Here is a 21,651-nt window from a genome sequence, read left to right as displayed (position 1 = left end):
CTGAGCCTGTGAGAGGTGGTGTCTGTTCTTATTTAAGTACTTCTTCATATTTTCGTTACATCTGCGTTTAAAATAATACTTTTCTCACCTTTCTCATGTGGTGTCATTCCAGTGGGGAGTGCAGCAGAAATGTGCGACTTAACACAGCAAAGTGGGCTGTTATTATGGAAAATTATCTTGTAAGAAAATGATGCAATATTGTACTTAATGGCTGACAATGCACTCAGGGACCTCCTGTACCTAATGACTTCGATGTGTTGTGCATTCAGAGATACTCTTCTGCACACCACTGTTGAAACACCTGCTTATTTGGGTTACCTATAACCTATCAATAACCTATCCCTCAACGTCAGCAAGACGAAGGAGTTGGTTGTTGACTTCAGAAGGAGCAGCGGACTGCACGACCCAATTTATATCAGTGGTGCGCAAGTGGAACAGGTCAAAAGCTTTAAGTTCCTCGGGGTCAATATCACAAATGACCTGACTTGGTCCAACCAAGCAGAGTCCACTGCCAAGAAGGCCCACCAGCGCCTTCACTTCCTGAGAAAGGTAAAGAAATTTGGCCTGTCTCCTAAAACCCTCACTAATTTTTATAGATGCACCGTAGAAAGCATTCTTCTAGGGTGCACCACAAGCTGGTGTGGAAGTTGTCCTGTCCAAGACCGAAAGAAGCTGCAGAAGATCGTGAACCCTGCCCAGCACATCACACAAACCAATCTTCTGTCCTTGGACTCACTTTACACCGCACGCTGTTGGAGCAGTGCTGTCAGGATAATCAAGGACACGACCCACCCAGTCAACACACTTTTCATCCCTCTTCCCTCTGGGAGAAGGCTCAGGAGCTTGAAGACTCATACAGCCAGATTTGGGAACAGCTTCTTTCCAACTGTGATAAGAATGCTGAACGGATCCTGACCTGGATCTCCAAATATCCAGATCTGCCTCTCGGTTTTTTTGCACTACCTTACCTTCCCTTTTCTATCTTCTATTTATGATTTATAATTTAAATTTTTAAAATTTACTATTGATTTGTACTCCAGGGAGCACGAAGCGCAGGATCAAATTTCGCCGTGATTATTGTACGCTCTAGTATCAATTGTTTGGCAACAATAAAGAATAAAGTACCTTCACCTTCCTGTTAGCTTGAACCAGTCTGGCCATTCTCCTCATTAACAAGGTGTTTGCACCCACAGATCTGCCACTCACTGGATGTGTTTTAGTTTCTTGCACTGTTCCCTGTAAACTCTGGAGCAGGGATTTCCAACCTGGGGTCCACAGACCCCTTGGCTAATGGCACACAAAAGGCTGGGAACCCCTGCCCTAGAAACAGTTGTCATGAGAATCCCAGGAGATCAGCAGTTTCTGAGAGACTCAAACCACCCCATCTGACACCATCAATCATTACACAGTCCAGGTAACTGAGATCACATTTCTCCCCCATTCTGAGTTTGATCTGAACAACAATTGAATCTCTTGACCACGCCTTCATGCTTTCATGCATTGAGTTGCTGCCACATGATTGGCTGATTAGATAGTTGCATTAACGAGCTGGTTGTGCGGATGGACCCAATAACGTGGCCTCCGGGTGCAACGACGACAGATTTTGTCAGAAAGAGGATTACCACTGCAGCATCAAGCAGGTCAGCACCAAAAATGAATGTGCCATATCTTGTGAAGGAGATAATGTTCTTGCCCATTGTATAGAAAGGTCTTCCATCTCCTTGCTGTTTAGCAATAGTTTTTGATTACAAAGACAGACAGGTTTAATGCATATCAGCCTGTTCAAATAGTTCTGCCCAGCTTCTCATCACCATTGAAGTGGAGGGCAGTTTCACTGTTCAAGTTGCTGTAGTCCATAGTCAGCTCCATCATGGGCTCTAGTCTCCATTGTATCCAGGTCATCTTCAAGGAGTGATGCCTCAGAAAGGTGCATCCATCATTAAGGACCCCCATCACCCACGAGATGCCCTCTTCTCATTACTACCACCAGGAAGGAGGTACAGGAGCCTGAAGGCACACACTCAGTGATTCAGGAACAGCTTCTTCCCCTCTGCCATCTGATTTCTGAATGGACATTGAACCCACGAACACTACCTCACTACTTTTTGTTTCTATTTTGCCAGACTTATTTTACATATACTTACCGTAATTAACAGCTTTTTTATTATTATGTATTAAGTCATTCGTTAGTCTTGCGAGACCATTGTTCTGCGCCTGGAAAGTCTTCACTCTCCAGGGCGCAGGCCTGGGCAAGGTTGTATGGAAGACCAGCAGTTGCCCATGCTGCAAGTCTTCCCTCTCCATGACACCAATGTTGTCCAAGGGAAGGGCATTAGGACCCATACAGCTTGTCACTGGTGTCGTCGCAGAGCAATGTGTGATTAAGTGCCTTGCTCAAGGACACAACACATGTTGCCTCGGCTGGGGCTCGAACTCACAACCTTCAGGCTGCTAGTCCAATGCCTTAACCACTCGGCCACGTGCCCACACTATTATTATGTATTATTATGTATGGCATTGTACTAAAAAGACAACAAATTTCACGACATACTAAACCTGATTCTGATTCTGATTCTAACAATGCTTGTGGTTATTCCCTGTGGTCAGTGTCTATTACGGGAGATGCAATCATCTCCTCATTTGTCAGAGATAACAAAGCACTTTAAAAAAGATTCAATACATAAGACGGAGAGCACAGTGAAAGGCAGGAGCGAGTGTGGGTTTGCACCATTCCTGTTGGGTTGTGAACTACATTTTTCATTGATGTTTGCAGCCTCTCGTAGCATTTTCAGCTCAACCGAGCTGGAATGTTCTTTAGCACAGAACTGGAACCTTCTTGCACAATCTTTATGCAAAACTGAGACACTAAAGCCGTTCGTTGGAGCTGCTGGTCTGAGATTGCGGTTTTTCTAGCTTGATGGGTGACCATCAGAAGATTAGCCTGGAGACCGCAGCATGAAATTCACCTCAGCATGGCTGGTGTTTCTTTAATGAAAATAAAGTTTATTCATCATCTAACAAATATAGTATTTACAAGAATAAACTGCATTCTTCTGTTCATAGTTAATGCGTAACGCAGTGTTCTTTTTTACATTTGTTAAAACCAATAGGTTTGAACTCATGTGGCCACTACTACAATAATTGAGGGATTATTACCCAACCTACCTCCTGTAGCAGATGTGTTAGGGTTAGTAAGTTGTGAGAGGACCTGAGTTATAAGGAAAGCTTGAATAGGTTAGGACTTTATTCCTTGGAATGTAGAAGACTGAGAGAAAATTTGATAGAGGTATACAAAATTATGAGAGGTATAGATAGGGTAAATGTATTGAGGTTTCTTTAACCGGAGCATCACAACGTTCCTGTTCGGCTGAACCATGAATTGTACCGACCCTAGATGTATATTGTTTATGAAAGGTGGCCCTTTCACTGCTGAGTCTCGTGGCTGTTAGCAGAGCTAGCTAACGAACTGAGTTTGTATATGAGCCCAGTGAGTGGGTTACAGCACTTTAACCTTACGTAGGTCGTACTGAACTTCTTTTATAGTTCTGGATCATCGGTCTTGAATGCCACAGATGTAGCCCGCAGCAGATTACCAATCCCCCGCTTCATCCACGGCTTTCGACCTGGGTATTTCTGGTGTGTCCTTGAAGGCACTGCTCATCCATACAGGTCTTGATGAAGCTGGTGACCACTGGGGTGTATTCATTCAGACTCGAAGGTGAATCCTTGAATAGTGTCCAGTCCACGGACTCAAAGCAGTCGTGTACACCCTCCTCTGCCTCCCTGGACCATACCTTCTTGGTCCTCACGACCAGTGCTGTGGTCTTACGTCCCTGCCTGTATACCCCAAAAAGTGGGCATGGGATAGCACGGTAAGTATTCCTGATGGTGGTATAACAGTGTTGGCTCCTCTGGTTCCACAGGTGATATGCTGGCAGTAGTTGTTCAGGAACCTCTTCACTCTGGCCTGGTTGAAATCCCTGCAGGCATCAGGCTGCACCGTTTCCTAACTGCTGATGCCAGTGCTCATCTCCTCCAGAGCCTGCCTGACATTGGCCTTAGGGGGAACGTACATCACTACCCGTATGGTGGTGGAAGACTCCCTCGGCACATAACGTGCATGACATTTGACTGCTAGATGTTCCCAGTCAGGTGAGCAGGACAGAGACAGACTCTCCTGCTCACTGTAGTCTGAGACCTCTGTGCAAGAGCATGGGATGTTCTGGGACCTTTCTGTCATACAGACAGACATGGCAGATCATCGACCTGTCTGGCTATGAGGCTGTAACCGAGCCATCCTCTTCCTCAAGGCTGCAGAAGAAGTGACGAGGTTGCATTTCATCTCTTCCACCCTGCTCTGCATGAGGCTGTAGAGGGTGAGCCTGCTCCACCAGCCTCCCCTCTATCGAGGACATCTTCAAAAGGCGGTGCATCAAGACGGCAGCATCCATCGTTAAGGACCCTCACCACCAGGACATGTCCTCTTTCACTATTAACATTAGCTTCTCCCACTCCGCCACCAGGTATCAGAAGGTCCATGAACCCATGGGCAATACCTCACTATTCCTCTTTTGCTCTATTTACTTATTTTATAACATAGTAATGCTTTTATTTATTTAGACATACATCACAATAGGTGGTGGGGTGGAAATCTGTCTCCACCAAGGGAGGTGTAAGGTGCTCCTGCAGGTCACCCTTGGGCAAGGAGTAGCATCTGCTTAGCCCTCGATCAGGGTCACGAAAAGCCACGAAAGCAGGTGGTGGATGGTCGTATGAGCAGCCGGTGCAGATCACAAGTCCTGGTCTTACGACCACTGATGCCAGGCAGACGGAAGTGGTAAAAGGCTGAAGATGGAGGAGCTTTGCAGATGCTGGAAATCAAGATACAAAATGCTGAAGGAACTCAGCAGGGCATCAGGACTCTTCCACCTATCCCCTCCCAGCTTCCCACTTCGTCCGCCTTCCCCCTGACCTGATCTCTCCTATCACCTGGCCAGTCTGTACTTCCCCTACTTTCTTATTCTGGCTCTTGCCCACTTCCTTTCCAGTCCAGATGAAGGGACTCAGCCCAAAACATTGACTGTTTATTCTCCTCCACAGATGCTGCCTGACCTGCTGTTCCTCCAGCATTGTGTGTGTGTTTCCTAGAGTCCACAGACCCCTCGGTTAATGGCAGGGGTACATGGCATGAAAAGGTTTGGGTGCCCCTGCTCTTGAAGAAGAAATCTGACTGGAGAGGATGGCGGACCATGGAAGAAAGGGAAGCAAGTGGGGAACTAGAGGGAGGTTGCACACACAAAATGCTGGAGGAACTCAGCAGGCCAGGCAGCATCTATGGAGATGAACAAACAGCCGATGTTTCGGGCTGGGGCCCTTCACCAGGACTCAGGGAGGTGATGGGCAGGTCACAGCGGGGTGGTGCAGAAGAGAAGGGTTGACAGGGTAACAGGAATGTGGAATGGAAAAAGGGAGCTGGCAGAGAGAAGTAATTACCAAAAATTATCAAGCTTGATGATTTTGCATCACTGTTCATTTCTGTCCGTTGGTACTGACTAAGATGCTGAGTTCCTCCAGCATGTTGTGAGTGCGTTGTGTGATGTGAGTTTGCTTTATCGGGTGGCCCTGTTATCAGTATGCTCACATTACTGGATGGCACGCCATAAATCACCAAAGATCCCCAGACGATTTCAGTTCCATTTCTCCTTATCAATGGATTGAGCACTTGCTAATGGACATATTTATCAGAGCCTTCTGTTCGGTGACTGGTTCAAAATCCCACGGGAGCTGTGGGAGAGAGCAGTCCTCTCTGGAAACCAAAGCAACAATAAAATAAACTCACTGGGTAACTAATGAACCAAAATATATACAGGTTAATTATTAAAAGCTTCAAATCCAAACTAGACTGAAATGACCACAATCTAAATACATACAGTCACTTCTATAATGGGTGTGTAAGGAGATATGGCAAAGAAAAAAACGATCACTCCGTTTGAGCTCAGATCATCCCAAGTGTTTGCAAAATGATGAATTACTAATGAACTGTGATTGCTACTGAAATGTACCCTATATATATATATACACACATTAAAATCTCACAAGGAACAGTAGTGTCATAACTATAATTAATTCTTAACTATTGATTGATAAATACAACTTGATAAGGCCAACCAGGGTGGGTGCAACTCAATTCAAAAAAAAATCAGAGGTTCAGTTGTTCTTTGGACCAAACATCAGAATGAGGAAGAAGTGATGTTGACTGTAAAATGATTGTTGGTGCCAGATGGGGTGGTTTGAGTATCTCAGAAACTGCCTGGGATTTTCCTTCACAACACTCTCTGGAATTTACAGAGAGTGGTGTGAAAAACAGACAAAATCAAGTGAGCAGCAGTTCTGTGGGTGAAGGCACCTTGTTAATGGGAGAGGTCAGAGGAGAATGGCCAGACTGGTTCATGCTGACAGGAAGGCGACAGTAACTCAAATAACCACATGTTACAACAGTGGTGTGCAGAAGAACATCTCTGATGGCACAGCACATCGAACCTTGAAGTGGATGGGCTACAGCAGCTGAAGACCATTCAGTGGCCAAGTAATTAGATAGACATGTATTCCTTGTTAATGCAAATATCTAATCACCCAATCACATTGCAGCAACTCAATGCAAAAAAGCATGCAGACATGGTCAAGAGGTTCAGTTGTTCAGACCAAATATCAGAATGAGGAAGAAATGACTCTGACTGTAGAATGATTGTTGGCGCCAGACAGGGTGGTTTGAGTATCTCAGAAACTGCAGATCCCCTGGGATGTTCACGCACAACAGTCCTAGAATTCATGGAGAATGGTGTGAAAAACAATAAAACACCCAGTGAGCGGCAGTTCTGTGGGTGAAAACACCTTATTAACGAGAGAGGTCAGAGGAGAATGGCCAAACTGGTTCAAGCTGACAGGAAGGCAACAGAAAAAACGTGTTGTAACAGTGGTGTGCAGAAGCGGGAGGAGAGGGGGGAGAGAGAGAGAGAGAGAGAGAGAGAGAGAGAGAGAGGGGAAGGGAGGAGGCAGAGTGGGATGGGAGAAGGAGTAGGGGAGAGGGGAGAGGGAGAGGAGGAGAAAGAGGGAGAGAGGGAGAGGGACAGGAACGGGAGAGGGAGAGAGGGGAGGGTAGAAAGGGAGGGGAGGAGTGGGGAGAGAGGAAAAGAGGGATGCAGAGAGGGGAAGGGAGAGGGAAGGAAGAGAGAGGGGAGAGGGGGAGGGGAGGGAGAGGCGGAGAGGGAGAGAGGGAGGGGAGGTGGAGGGAGGGAAGAGGCAGAGAGGGAGAGGGAGAAGGGAGGGAGAGGGGAGGAAGACGGAGGGGGAGGGGAGAGGGAGAGAGGGAGGGGAGGGAGAGGGAGGGGAGAGGCAGAGAGGGAGAGGGAGAGGTGAGGTAGAGAGGGAGAGGGGAAAAAGAGGGAGGGGGAAGGGAGAGGCAGAGAGGGACAGGGAGAGAGGGAGGGGAGAGGGGAGGGGAAGGGGAGGAAGAGGGATGGGTGAGGTAAAGAGGGAGAGGGGAGGGGAGAGGCAGAGAGGGAGAGAGGGAGGGGAGGGAGGGAGGGGATGGAATTGATCTTGGATTCATGGACTTTTCGGAAAGCTGATGGCGGTGGGAAAGAAGCAGTTCACAACAGTTTGCGCGTCTTCAGGCTCCTTGATGTTAGTAATGAGGGGAGAGCATCGTCCCGATCCTTTCGCGGGACCTGAGCAAAGATGGTGAAGAGAAAGTTTTAAAAATCAGAGGAGAGGCTGATTAGACAATATTTCATATTTTCCCCGGTGACAGTGTTTGTTTTTTGAACATCTTTGCGATTCCATTGACGACGGGCTCTGGTGCAGTGCACAAAGCTCGGGCGCGGTCCCTTTAAGGTGAATGGGCGGCTCTGTTAATGGTTGGTGAGTATTAAAGTGCGGGCTGCCCGCTGCTGTCTCGGCACTGTGGTGGAGCAGCGGCGGGGCCATCATGTCCCTGGCACAGGAGGACGCCGACGCCGACTCCGACGATGACCTCCGGCAAGTGAAGGCGCTGACCCAGAAGCTGAAACTCCAGACCCGGCGGCCGTCCTTCGCCGAGTGGAAGGAGAAGCTGCAGGTTCAGCCCTGGAAGGGCAGCGGCGAGTCTGATCACCAGCCGGGAGCTGGAGGTGGGAGCAGTGTCCTATCCCCCGGGCAGAAAGCCGGCGCCAGGATCGACATCTCCCTCCACACCATCTGCGGCTTCGCCAACATTGCCGAGGCCGTGGGCTGGGTGAGGGCAGAGCTCGTAAGTACAGGGCACTTTGGGAAAATGACAGCGACTAATTCCGTATCAGTTTTATTATCACTGACTTGACATAAAATTCGTTAACACAAAATACTCTGCAGATGCTGGGGTCAAAGCAACACTCACAACCCGCTGGAGACCTGCTCAGTTCCTCCAGCGTGTTGTCAGTCTTACATAAAAGTCGTTCCTTTTCTGGCATCGGTAGAATGTAAAACAAAAAAAAACACTCTTAGTTACTACAATAACGTGCAAAACAAAAGAATTGCGAAGTTGTGTTTATGAGCTCACGGACCATTCAGACAGATGGAGAGAACCGGTTCTTAAAATGTTCATATTGTGTGGCCTCCCTACATTCCAGGACATCTTCAAAAGGCGATGCCTCAGAAAGGGCAGCATCCGTCATTAAGGACCCCCACTACCCAGGAGATGCCCTCTTCTCATTACTACCCTCAGAGAGGAGGTACAGGAGTCTGAAGACCCCTCTTCTCATTACTACCCTCAGAGAGGAGGTACAGGAGTCTGAAGACCCCTCTTCTCATTACTACCCTCAGAGAGGAGGTACAGGAGTCTGAAGACCCCTCTTCTCATTACTACCATCAGGGAGGAGGGACAGGAGCCTGAAGATTCAGGAATATCTTCCCCTCTGCCATCCGATTCCTGAATGGGCATTGCTACCTCATACTTTTGCTCTGTCTTCGCACTACTTGTATAAATAGTTAAATTAAATAATTTACAGTAATTTAAGTGTTAAACTGTACTGCTGCCGCAAGACGACACACTTCACGACATATGTCAGTGATACTGAACCTAATTCCTACCCTGAAGAAGTTGGAGTGAGTTTTGTCGGACTTTTCGCGCTCGCTCCAGGTCTGTCCCTTTCCGCAAACTCCACGCTGGAACATCGGGAGGAAATGAGTGATCTAATCGGGATTCCACCCAGACCAAGCCCTGACATTTGCGAGCCCGGCTCTGACACAGGTGCTGGCTTTTGCCCGGGTCTGGTCTGAGACACTCGGGTTTAGCGGGCAGTCACTTGCACCGCTGTGGTCAGCAAAGGCTTTCAACTCTCCCTCGTGCACCCGGCGCTGTCGAGAGTGATTTAGGTGTGTAACTGGGGGGCTTTCGGAAGTCTCGGTACTTCCGAGGGTAGTTTGAGGACGGCGGGGGAGTTGCAGGTGTAAAGCACGGAGGGGCTCATGTCTGTGGGTTTCCAGCGGTTAATTCGCGTGGTGGTATGGTCCAAAACAAGGACAGCGTGACCACTTCTCCAGCAAGAATGCAATCACATTTCACAGGGCGTCATTAAGTCTGAGAGGTGTTAAAATAAATCCTGTTCTCGAACACCGGGACACAGAGATAACAACCCAGGGGGCGGGTTTAAGGGTCTTGGCCCGAAACGTCGACTCTTTATTCCTCTCCATGGATGCTGCCTGACTGGCTGAGTTCCTCCAGCGTTCTGTGTGTTACTCTGGATTTCAGCTATACCAGATTCTATGGTGTTAGCAGGTTTATCGTGTCTGTGTCGGACATTTTGTACATCTGCCTCCCAGACACCCGCCCGGCCGCGGGTTTACTTCCCATTTCCATCTCAATGGAAAGCCAGCTCAGACTCCCCATTCTTACTGAGAGCGATACGCGGCACAGTGATTATTCCAGGTATTTGATACTCGGTTCGCGACGGTCTGGCGTGAACCCACAAATCAAACCGGGTTGTTCTGATTTCCTACAGTAACTCAGTCTCCGTCTAAATCTTCCACCACAAACCCGTCTCTCAAACCCCTTCAGAGCGTTAACACCCCCATCCCCTCAGATTAATCTCTCTCAAACCGCGGTCGGATTAACATTAGGCACTCTCGGTCCGTGTGCGGCGCACTGGAACACCGGCTTCACCGGGATACCCTTGTCCCCACCCCGCCTCCCTCTCTGCACACCTCCACCCCTCCGCCAGCGTCCCCTGACACGCACCTCCATCCCTCCTTCTCACTCAGCGGAAAGGCGCTCCCTCCCCCTGCCTGTCGGCGCTCCCTCCTTTTTCATCCTGTTCCTGCCCTCGGCTCACGTGGGGTGCTGGACATTTGAGGCAAAACTCTGGAAATTCTCAGCAAATCGGATAGTGCCGGTGGAGAGAGACACCGGGAGAATGTTTAGCACCCCCCATCCCCCTTATTGAGAAGTGCAGCACAGTAACAGGCTCTTCGGCCCATCTAGTCCATTTAATCTGCACCGAACTGCACCAGGACCGTAGCCCTCCACACCCCTACCATCCATATATCTATATATCTATATATCCATATATCTATCCAAACTTCTGTGAAATGCTGAAATCGACCGTGCATCCACCACGTGTGCTGGCCGCTCATTATCTTCACCGCCTCCTTGGAAACTCCCGGGGCGGGCGTGGGGGCAATAGCACCCATTTTGGAAACCACTACAAACGTTCTGGGGTCTAGAAGAAGTAGCGTTTAGGAAAGTAGGGGCTCTGAGCAAGAATTTGTCGGCATAGCTGGGAGGAGGGAGGGGGAGGGGAGGGGCAGAGGAGCGGGTGGAAGGGAGAATGGTACGGGGGGTGGTGGAAGGGAAGGCGGGCGCAGTAGGGGAGATGTGGGACTTTAATGGGTTGAACGTTGACAGAAGCAACACCAATACTGCCGCAGAGTTTTACCTTGGTTGTTGGAAGAGGTCTGCATGAACTTGGTAAAAGGGATGGGAACTCTGCGACAGGAAATAAATGCAGGAAACTCATAAACTGCCTTTGAAAGGCATGGGAAATGCAGATACTTCAGTTCACATCGGCGCAGTGAGCCTGAGAGACCCAAGCCAATGGACTGAGGGTGCCGACAGTGTGGGAGAGAGCCGGGGGTCGAGTCGTTACCGATACATTCCCGGTTTGGGGAATTTCTGGAGATGAGGGTAAGGGCAGTGTGGGGGAAGGAACGCTACAACTGAGAATTAAGATGAAATACTGGGAAGACCTATAATTGTTACCTTGTGTGTGAGTTATATGTTCTCAGTTGTGGTCCCCGGTCAGGAGGAACACAGGATATACATGTGCACATTTGAAGTGATAAACTTGAACCTGAGAGAACACGGATCAATCACACGTGTAGGCACACTGGTGGGACTACACACAGCTTCTGGAGGAGCTCAGTGGGTCAGGCAGCATCTGTGGCTGGGGCTGGTGGGGGGAGAATGGACAGTGGATGTTTCAGGTTGAGAGTCGTCATCTGCACTGGGGAGGGAAATGCACTCTTTACAATGGGGCAGGGGAAGCGAACGTTTAAAGTCAGAATTTCTCAAGAGTTTGAGCAAAGAACAAGAAAATGAATGAAATGATATGGTAGGTCAAATAGAAACAAATTAAATAGAACATAGAGTCACTATAGCACAGAAAAGGGCTGTTTAGCCGATCAAATCTGCACCCATATTTATCCATGTTTAAAATCCAATGACTGACCGGGGCAATGTCAGACAAAATCCCATGTACTTTCCGAAGTTTGTCATCTTATTTACCTTGGTTATCACTAAGCTAACCTTAACTCTTTATCAGTTAGATGTTTACTCCCGTATACAATGATGTATGCCTCCCTATTCATTATTGATGTAGTGATGGTCTTTGCTCTGTCATTGGGACGGTGTTCCCACCGTGGGATCCCCATGGACTGTCACAGCCAGTGGCCTACTTCCTGCAGTTTCGTCCCACTAACACTAGGCGGCGCTGAGTACTGATCCAATCCCAACTTGTGCAGGGCCAATGGCTCCATTGTTTTCAATGGAGAAGGATGGCTGGGAAGAGGAGAGGTAAGCTTTAGGATCGGTACACTTTTTGAAGGAATTGTCTTGATATATATACTTTTTGTATATAGTTTTTAACAAGTTTACTTTAATATATTGATTTTAACATGTTGCACTTTGTGTGTTTTAATAGTATATTTAATTTTTACTGGATTTTGATTATTTTTAAATGCTTGAAATTCATTTTGAATCGGGTTTATTATCATTGACACATATCATCGAATTTGTGGTGCAAGGTTGTTGTTGTGACACCACTCAACCAGCTGATCTATTTTACTTCCGTATGTCTCATCACCATCTGAAATTCTGCCAACAATAATTGTGTCATCAGCAAATTTATAGATGGCATTTGAGCTGTGTTGAGCCATACAGTCGTGGGTGTAGAGAGAGTAGAGCAGTGGGTTAAGCACACAGCTTTGAGGTGCACCAAGAAGGTGGAGATCTTATTTACGATCCGCATTGACTGCGGTCTTCTGGTGAGGAAATCAAGGATCCAGTTGCAGAGGGAGGAACAGAGACCCAGAAAATTGCATCCACCACGTGTAATGGCAGCTCGTTCCACACTCTCACCTCCCTCTGAATGAAGTTTCCCCTTGTCTTCCCTTCAAGAGTTTCACTTTTCACTGTTAATGTGTGACCTTAAATGGATAAGTACATGGATGGGAGGGGTGTGGAGGTCTATGGTCCAGGTGCATGTCGATGGAACTAGTCAGTTTAAATGGTTTGGCATGGGCTAGATGGGCCGTAGAGCCTCCTTCTGTGCTGTAGCTTTCTCTGACTCTAGTGAAATATAGCTGTTTAAATGTCTTGCTGACCCCTTTGCTTTGCCTTGCTCCTCCAGCGAGAGATGCAGTCACTGGACCAGCAGCTGGCGCGGAGGCTGATGAGTCTGCGGCGGGAGATTCACCGGCTGAAGGTGGAGCAGGTGTGCCACCAGCACAAGGAGATGCTGGACGACGTGACATATGGACTGGAGGAGTGCGAGGAGCAGTCCGACCTGCTCTGTGACATTCCCCTCAAAGCAGCCTTCAGCCTCTCCACACCCCTCAAACACATCGGGGTGACAAAGATGAATATCAACTCTCGAAGGTTCTCACTCTCCTGAGCCAGTTCGTCAGAGAGACTCTCAACCGAAAGACCCAACAAATAGACTGTGGCTGAAGCCCTCTTGGTGAGGGTATCAACTTCTGCCTTGGATCTGAGCTTCTCTACAATGTAGCTTCATGCTCCTGTGGTTCCAACCTCTCTTCGGTGTGCTTGAACAAGGTCACACACGGTGTGGGGCGAGTGTGTGTTCATGGTGGCTGCTGATGTGGGTGGGATGTACCATCAGGGTATTGTTAATGGCGTTTTATGCCTCAGCACTGAGAATCTGAGCAGGAAGGCAGTGATGTGTGGTGGTGGTAGTTAGAGTCATGGGGTGAGGGTATGGCAGCTAATTTTTTTTTAATGAAAGCAGCAGCGGTTAACAAAACACTCCACAGCACTGGCTGTAAGACCCGGGTTCAATTCCCACTGCTGTCTGTAAGGAGTTTGTACGTTCTCCCCGTGACCGCGTGGGTTTCCTCCGGGTGCTCCGGTTTCCTCCCACAGTCCAAAGACGTACCATTCGGTGGGTAATTGGTCATTGTAAATTGTCCCGTAATTGGGCTAGGGTTAAATTAGGGGTTGCTGGGCAGCACAGTTCAAAGGGCAGAAGGGCCTGTTCCACTCTGTATCTCTAAATCAGCAACAAAGGCCCCATCAGTCAGGGTCAAGCACAGATGTTGCACCCCAGCTGTCTAGGCACACAAGCCAGGGCAGTACGATACGGACAGCAAGCTCTCCCTCTCCACACAGCTGACGAACCCAAAGGAACGGCAGAGACTGATTACAGTTTGGCACCAGCAATGTTTCAGGAGTTGCCAGTTAGCATTGAGCTCAGTGTAGGACTGCCCGAGGGACTCCAACTCTGGATTTGTCCCTCGGTGGTGACTCCCAAAGCCTTCCCCATGAGTGGGTGCAGCAGCGGTTCGAGAACAGTTTTCCTTCTCCCAGGTGAGTTGCCAGCCACGGCTGATGAGCCCCATCTGCCCGATGCCACTGGTTCTGAGGCACCAGTAACCCTCCTTTGCCCCTTCTCCTGTCAGTAGAAACGGTTCCACTGGCCTTGGTAGCTAAGCCACAGGAGAAGGCCAGGAGCTAGACTTGGTTGTCAGAGGCTATTTGAGACCCACACCATTGGGAGCATTTATTAGGTAGTGGGAGCTTGTCCCCACTACCCTTGCCCGGCGAGAACAGCCTTAAGGATTCTTTAAATAAATAACAAATGTGGTAACATACGTGGGCTGGCCCGTACGATCCTTGCTGATTTGACTTGATGCAAACAATGCATTTCACTATCTTTTGATGTACCTGTGACAAATAAAGCTAATCTATAAAATCTAGTCTCTCTAACTGCCATTTCACACACAAAAGGCATCCTAACATAAACACAGGAAATTTGGAGAACATCTGGCAGGGCAGTCAGTACCTGTGGGACACAGTCAATGCTTCAGGGCAGTCAACTTAAGTCAGAGTTTCTGAAGCAGCCCACACAAAATGCTTGGAACTTCAGCATCCCTGGGTGGCAGCATCTAGGAAAAAGAGTAAACAGTCGATATTTCAGGCTGACACTCATCTTCAGGATCCAAGACTGAAAGAATACCCCAAGCTGAAACATCGACCCTCTGTCATTGGTGGAGATAGAAGGGCAAATGTCGAACCAGCCTGCAAGCCGGTGGAGCTGGGGAAACTTTTTAAAAACTCAACACCGATCTAATGTAAGAAGTCTGTGTGAATTCATCGTTATGTAACGGCTGGCCAGAATGACAAACAGCACAGTTTGGATTGTTCAACTCCAGTGGTGAAGCAGGACCTTCTGATAAAGTGGACGTGCAGAGGATGTGTCACGTGTTGGGAATGTAAACCGGGGAACATCAGTAAACACAGATCAGTACAGAACACAGTACAGGCCCTTCAGCCCACGATACTGTGCTGACCTTTTAACCAATACAGTACTGTGCAAAGGTCTTAGAGACATATATGTATATAGCTAGAGCGCCTCAGACTTTTCCACAGTACTGTGTTTGTCAATGTGGAGTGGAAGAACGGGTTTGTAAATCTGGCAGGAGCAAAGGATGTTGGGAGTGGCGAGGGTGGAGTGCTGCGGGAGGGGTGTGGGACAGGTGGCAGAGAAGTAGTGCTTGGGGTGGGGGTGAGGGTGGGGGTTAATGTGAGGGCAGACACACCAAGCCCTGAGACACCAGGTAAGATCATTTGATTCCAAACAATTGGTTTATTGATCATTACAGAATGTCTCTCTGGTGCTCCCCCTCCCTTCCCCTTTTCCCAACCATGATTCCCCTCTCCCTGCCCCCTTTCCCACTCTCAGTCCACTATAGAGACCCGTATCAGAATCAGGTTTATCATCACTCACATCTGTCATGAAACTTGTTTTTTGCAGCAGTACAGTGCAATACATAAAATTGTTCCAGTACTGTACAAAAGTCTCAGGCACCCTGGCTATATGTATGTGCCTAAGATTTTTGCACAGTGCTCTATTTCAAGTTGAATCTAACCCTCCCTTCCCACAGAGCCCTCCATTTTTCTATCCTCCATGTACCTATCTGAGAGTTTCTTAAATATCCCTAGTGTATCTGCCTCTACCAGCACCCCTCGCAGGGCGTTCCACACACCCACCACTCTCTGTGTATAAAAAAAGAACTTACTTCTGACAACCCCCTCTGTACTTTCCTGCAATCACCTTAAATGATTCCCCATGGTATCAGCCATCTCCTTTGGGAGAAAGTCTCTGGCTGTCCGTTTGACCCATGCCTTTTAACATCTTGATAGTTTTATCATTTCGAGATGACAAGGAATCAGGATTGGAGTGATGGTATATGTTTCGAAATATCTTGTTTTGAAACAGCAATGCATAATATAAATTACGGTAAAAATATATCTAAAAATTAAATTAAATAGTGTAAAAAGAGCAAAAAATGGGAGAAAATAGTGAGGTAGTGTACATGTCTTCATTGTCTTGTGGGCTGGTGGAGAATCTCTGGGATTCTGCATTCCAGCGAGTGGTGGGGGGGGGGGTGACAGAGTAAGTTCACGGACAGTGGATTTTAAAGAAGGGAGAACACCGGGGACTGGCCAAGGAAGCAGAACTGGTAATCAATCGGTAATTGGATCATTAGTCACATGCACCAAAGGCACAGCAAGAAACGTTTGTTTGCCTGCCTTCAGATAGATCATTCTGTAAATACACCGAGGTGGTAAACAGGAAAAGCAAGAACAGGAAGCAGAACAAGTGTTACATTACAGCAGGTAGACTGTCTAGTGAGAGCCATTTTCTCATTCCCCCCCCCCCCGATATTACTGAATGGTGGGGTAGGGGAGAGGGGTTCTGTGTGTCACACCTCCTCCTGTCTGGTGTCCCAACAGCGCTCGTATTGTGCATCATGTTTTTGATACTCACATTTCAGGTCAGGCTGACCCGGAACTCCGTGACACGTAACCCAGGTAAAAGACAGCTTCAAAGCTCGTTCAGGTGTGCTGGCACCGCCAGTGTTGCTGTGCTACTCCAAGGAATCGAGTCTAATGCCTCTATCTGCACCATCGCCCTCTCTTGTATCTGTCACTTTAGCTTCCTTTTGGCAGCAGTTCCTTTTGACACAGAGGGTAAATTTAAAGACTTAATCTCCCATCCCAGTGAAACTGAAAACCTGGGCTCTATTATGTCAGTGTGTATCTCCTTCCCCAAATCTCCCTGACTCGCCAACGAGTTCTTCTCCAGCAGGCGGACTGCCCAAATAAACCAGTTCAAAGTTCGAAGTAAATCTATTCCCGAAGTATACATTTGTCATCATATACAACTCTGAGATTTATTTTCTGGTGGGTATACTTAGTAAATCAAAGAAACACAATAGGATCAATGAAAGACCGCACGCAACGGGATGGAAAGACCAGTGTTCAAAAGACAGAAAATTGTGCAAATACACAAGAAGGAAAAAATAATAATAATAATAATAAGCCCGTCCCTCAGGTTTTACCAACTTGAGCAGAGAAAAAATAAGTAATAATAAAAAAGCAATAAATACCAAGGTTGTGGGAAGAGTTCAGTGATGGGGCAAGTGAAGTTATCCTCTCTGGTTCAACAGCCTGATGGCTCAGGGGTAACAACCGTTCCTGAACCTGGTGGTGTGGGGCCTGAGGCTCCTGTACCTTCTCCCTGATGACAGCAGTGAGAAGAGAGCATGGCCTGGGTGGTGGGGCTCCTTGACGATAGATGCTGCTTTCCTGTGACAGCATTTTATGTAGATGTGCTCAATGGTGGGGAGGGCTTTACCCGTGATAGACTGGGCCGTATCCACTACTTCAGTGATCCATTGATGATCCGATAATGCACCTTGGATCCTTTCCCAAGTTTTTATTTTAAATTATGAGAACGGTCAGTCCTCTTTTATTGTCATTTAGAAATGCATACATGCATTAAGAAATGATACAATGTTTCTCCGGAGTGATATCACAGAAAACAGGGCAAACCAAAGACTAACACTGACAGAACCACATAATTATAACATATAGTTACAGCAGTGCAAAGCAGTACCATAACTTGATAAAGAACAGACCATGGGCACAGTAAAAAAAAAGTCTCAAAGTCCCGAGTCGATCGACTCCCGAGTCCCCGACAGCAGGCGGCAAAAGGGAGAAACTCCCTGTCATAAACCTCCAGGCACCGTCAACTTGCCGATACCTTGCAAGCAGCCGACCACAGCCAACACTGAGTCCATCTGTCCGAAAACTCCGAGCTTCCGACCAGCCTCTCCGATACAGCCTCCCGAGCGCCATCCTCTGCCGAGCGCCTTCGACCTCACCCCGGCCGCTGAAACAAGCAAGGATTTTGGGGCCTTCAGCTCCGGAGATTCCGATTACCACATAGTGGCAGCGAAGCAGGCATTTCAGAAGTTTTCCAGATGTTCCTCCGCACTCTCACGTCTGTCTCCATCAAATCAGAATTGTGCACGGTCCCCTACTTGACAGATAACAGATATCATCACCGAAGTGGCCGCGCGCGCTGCTGTCACGCCACCATTCTCTCCCCCCTCCCGGGAGTTAATGTTGCTATCTGTATTCCTGAAGGGAGGGCTAAATCATGGGTTATATTCACGGTGAAATGAGGAACTCATGTTTGTTCCAAACTGATTTCAGAGTTGAAATTAGACGGGTAAGTTATCATCACCCAAGGGTTGAGAGAGAGGGGAGTATAGAAAGGACAGTTTAACTAAAAGTTAACATAACTGGTTTACATTTGAGCTGTGGAAAGGCATGAGGTGCTGCTTTCTGATTGCGTTCTGTTTTTGAGTGATTTGAATGAATACAGAATGGTTAGATTATCCTCTGATCCAGATGTTTACCCCTCAGCTGATGTTCTCAAGGCATTTTCCCACTTCAATTCATGGTAATTCACAGAGAGTCAAGTGGGAAAACTCTGGTAGAAATTCACCTGTTAATTATATAACTTTCAGATTGTCACTACTCATGGAGAAGGAGTGAGAAAACTCTGGTAGAAATTTGGTCGTTAACTGTATAACCTTCAGATTGTCACTATTATGTGCTGTTTCATTTCTTGTGATATCGAACACAATTTAAAAAGTTATTCAATTCCAAGCAAACTGCAGTTGCAATTAGCTCACAACTACGGCATGGAAGTTGTCTCAATGAAGCAGGATACATCAAGGAGTTTCCCAGGAGTTCAACAAATAAATGTGGCAGGAGACACACAAGACGCTTTGATGAAGGGTGACAAAAACCTGATCAACAGGGTGGGGTTGAAGGAGCTTCTCAGGAGACGGGGCAAATGTGAACCAGTTTTATTGCCACTGAAGTTAGTTATTTTGCAACAGCAGTACAGTGCAAGATGTAAAAATTACTGTAAGTTACAAAAAGCATAGTGCGAAAGGTGAATAATGTTCATGAGGTCATGGACTGTTCAAAAATCTGATGGTGGAGGAGAAGAAGCTGTTCCTAAATCATTGAGTGTGGGTCTTCAGGCTCCTGTAACTCCTCCTGTACCTGGCAGTAATGAGAAGAGGGCATGTCCTGGAATGGCAGCGCGGACTGAGCACGAAGACAGGATTGGTCTGGTTTGGGGATCTTGTGAGAATTGTGGGGCTAGAGGAGGTAACAGAGACGGAGAACAGTGAACTGTGTGATGCCTTGAAATAAAATAAATTCAGAATTGTTATCAGATTTACAATGAGAGCAACGAGGAAGGCTAGGAGAGATGGGATGCTGAGCACAGGGGCAACAATGGGAATGACGATAGTTTCACGGCCCGTAACCTAAGGCAGAGCCTGGTTTGAGCAAAGTTAAGGAGATAGAAATATGCCCGGCAAGCAGGAGGAAGTCTAACCTCAACCCCTCGCATGGACATCACCAACTCCATCCCGTTTGTCACAAGGAGTCTAACCTCAACCCCTCGCATGGACATTACCAACTCCGTCCCGTTTGTCACAAGGAGTCTAACCTCAACCCCTCGCATGGACATCACCAACTCCGTCCCGTTTGTCACAAGGAGTCTAACCTCAACCCCTCGCATGGACATCACCAACTCCGTCCCGTTTGTCACAAGGAGTCTAACCTCAACCCCTCGCATGGACATCACCAACTCCGTCCCGTTTGTCACAAGGAGTCTAACCTCAACCCCTCGCATGGACATCACCAACTCCGTCCCGTTTGTCACAAGGAGTCTAACCTCAGCCCCTCGCATGGACATCACCAACTCCGTCCCGTTTGTCACAAGGAGTCTAACCTCAGCCCCTCGCATGGACATCACCAACTCCGTCTGGTTTGTCACAGGGGCACAGGATCCATCATCCCATCATGGAAACTGTGGACTCCAGTGACAGCCTCATCACCGGACACCAACCTCACAAACTGAAAGTAAGTGGACAGAATGTAGATAACAAATAATATTAAAATGAAAGTGATTTCAGGCCTGAGAAGACAGCCCTTCAATTCTCTTGGTTCCTTTGGCCATTATGTGATCGAGCCCTGTGAGCATTTCATTGACCATGACGCCGTAACAAATAGGAGCAGAATTAGACCATTTGGCCCATCGAGTCTTCTCCACCATTCCATCATGGCTGATTTATTCTCCCTATCAACCCCTAAATTCCATCTGCTATTGTTCCCTTCACTGGACCACCTGCATTGTCAGGCCACCCTCCCTCACTGTTAACAGAAGGTCATCCGTGAACTTGCAAGTCAGACCTTATGCATTCATGTCTTCACCGTTGACCAGGTAACCGACAGTCAGAGTCCAACACCACTTGTCATGGGTCACCATTGCTCACCGGTCACAGGTGCAGTCCCAACATTACCCTCTGTCTCTAGTCACCAATCCACGGCTCTCCTGATCTGCATATTGACCCGGGGAAAGGACAGATCAGTAATTATGGTTTCACTTGAATCACCCCAGTGTCGTCGAGTCATGGGGTGATACAGCACAGAAACAAGCCATTCAGCCCAGCTGTTCCATACTGAACACAGCATCCTCCTTGGTAGTCTCTGGTGCCTGCACTCAATCCATAACTCTCCATAAGACCATAAAACCATAGGATATAGGAGCAGAATTACACCATCTGGCCTATCGAATCTGCTCCACCATTTCATTATGGCTGATCCAATTTTCCCCTCAGCCCCAATCTCCTGCCTTCTCCCTGTATCCCTTCATGCCCTGACCAATCAAGAATCTATCAACCTCTGCCTTAAATACACCCAATGATTCGGCCTCCTCAGCTGCCTGTGGCAACAAATTCCACAGATTCACCACCCTCATACCCACCTCAGTCACTTCTTCTGGCAGCTCATTCTGGGTCCTCATTCTTCTCTGAGTAAGAAGTTACCTCTCAGGTAATCTTTAAATCTCTCTCTTCTTACCTTGTATCTTGTGCCCTCTGGTCTTGGACTCCTCAGCAACGGGGAAAAGTCAATGACCAGCCACCTCAGCCACGATTGTATGAACTTCTGTCTGTTGTGTACATACATCTAACTGGTGCTTCTGGACGCATCTTCAGTGATGTTCCTGGAATATGAGATCACCTCTCATTCTCCTACGCTCCAGGGAATAAAGCTCCAAAGGCTTCCTACATTTTGGAAGAGCTTTGACATTTTTTGCTGTTGTATAATTATCCCGATTTTGTTTAATGGAAAAATGGGATTTAATGTTTCAGAATGAAAGGGATCTGGGAGGGTGGGCCTTCTAACCTTTGTCATTTGTAATCAAATTCATTTCCTACTTGGAACGAAATCTTTGTGAATCAGCCTTTCATATCCAAATCAGTCTTTGTTGATGTAAGGGAAGTTTATATCTTTAGTCTTTTTTTTTAAGAGTTACAGCATGTTAACAAGCCTCCTGACCAAGGACCCCACACTGCCCAATTAACCTCCCAGCCGGGAGAGAGAAAAATGAATGAGCAGTTCACTGAGTTTTATTTGCTTGCTTCATTCACTGGGGTGTTCCCTTCAGTTACCTGATGATGTGC

At 47.6% G+C, this 21,651-nt stretch overlaps 1 protein-coding gene across 1 annotated transcript; it reads left to right on the top strand.

Annotated features, from left to right (window-relative positions):
* Positions 1-7,671: 7,671 nt before the first annotated feature.
* Positions 7,672-14,512, top strand: fam167b (family with sequence similarity 167 member B). Its single transcript, XM_063035341.1, has 2 exons — positions 7,672-8,287; positions 12,921-14,512. The coding sequence occupies exons 1-2, from the start codon at positions 7,988-7,990 to the stop codon at positions 13,182-13,184; spliced, it is 564 nt and encodes a 187-aa protein (XP_062891411.1). The 5' UTR covers positions 7,672-7,987; the 3' UTR covers positions 13,185-14,512.
* The last annotated feature ends 7,139 nt before the right edge of the window (positions 14,513-21,651 follow it).

Source organism: Mobula hypostoma, chromosome 28 (assembly GCF_963921235.1).
Source record: "Mobula hypostoma chromosome 28, sMobHyp1.1, whole genome shotgun sequence".
In the NCBI taxonomy this organism is placed as follows: domain Eukaryota; kingdom Metazoa; phylum Chordata; class Chondrichthyes; order Myliobatiformes; family Myliobatidae; genus Mobula; species Mobula hypostoma.
This window is presented reverse-complemented; position numbering and strand designations above follow the sequence as displayed.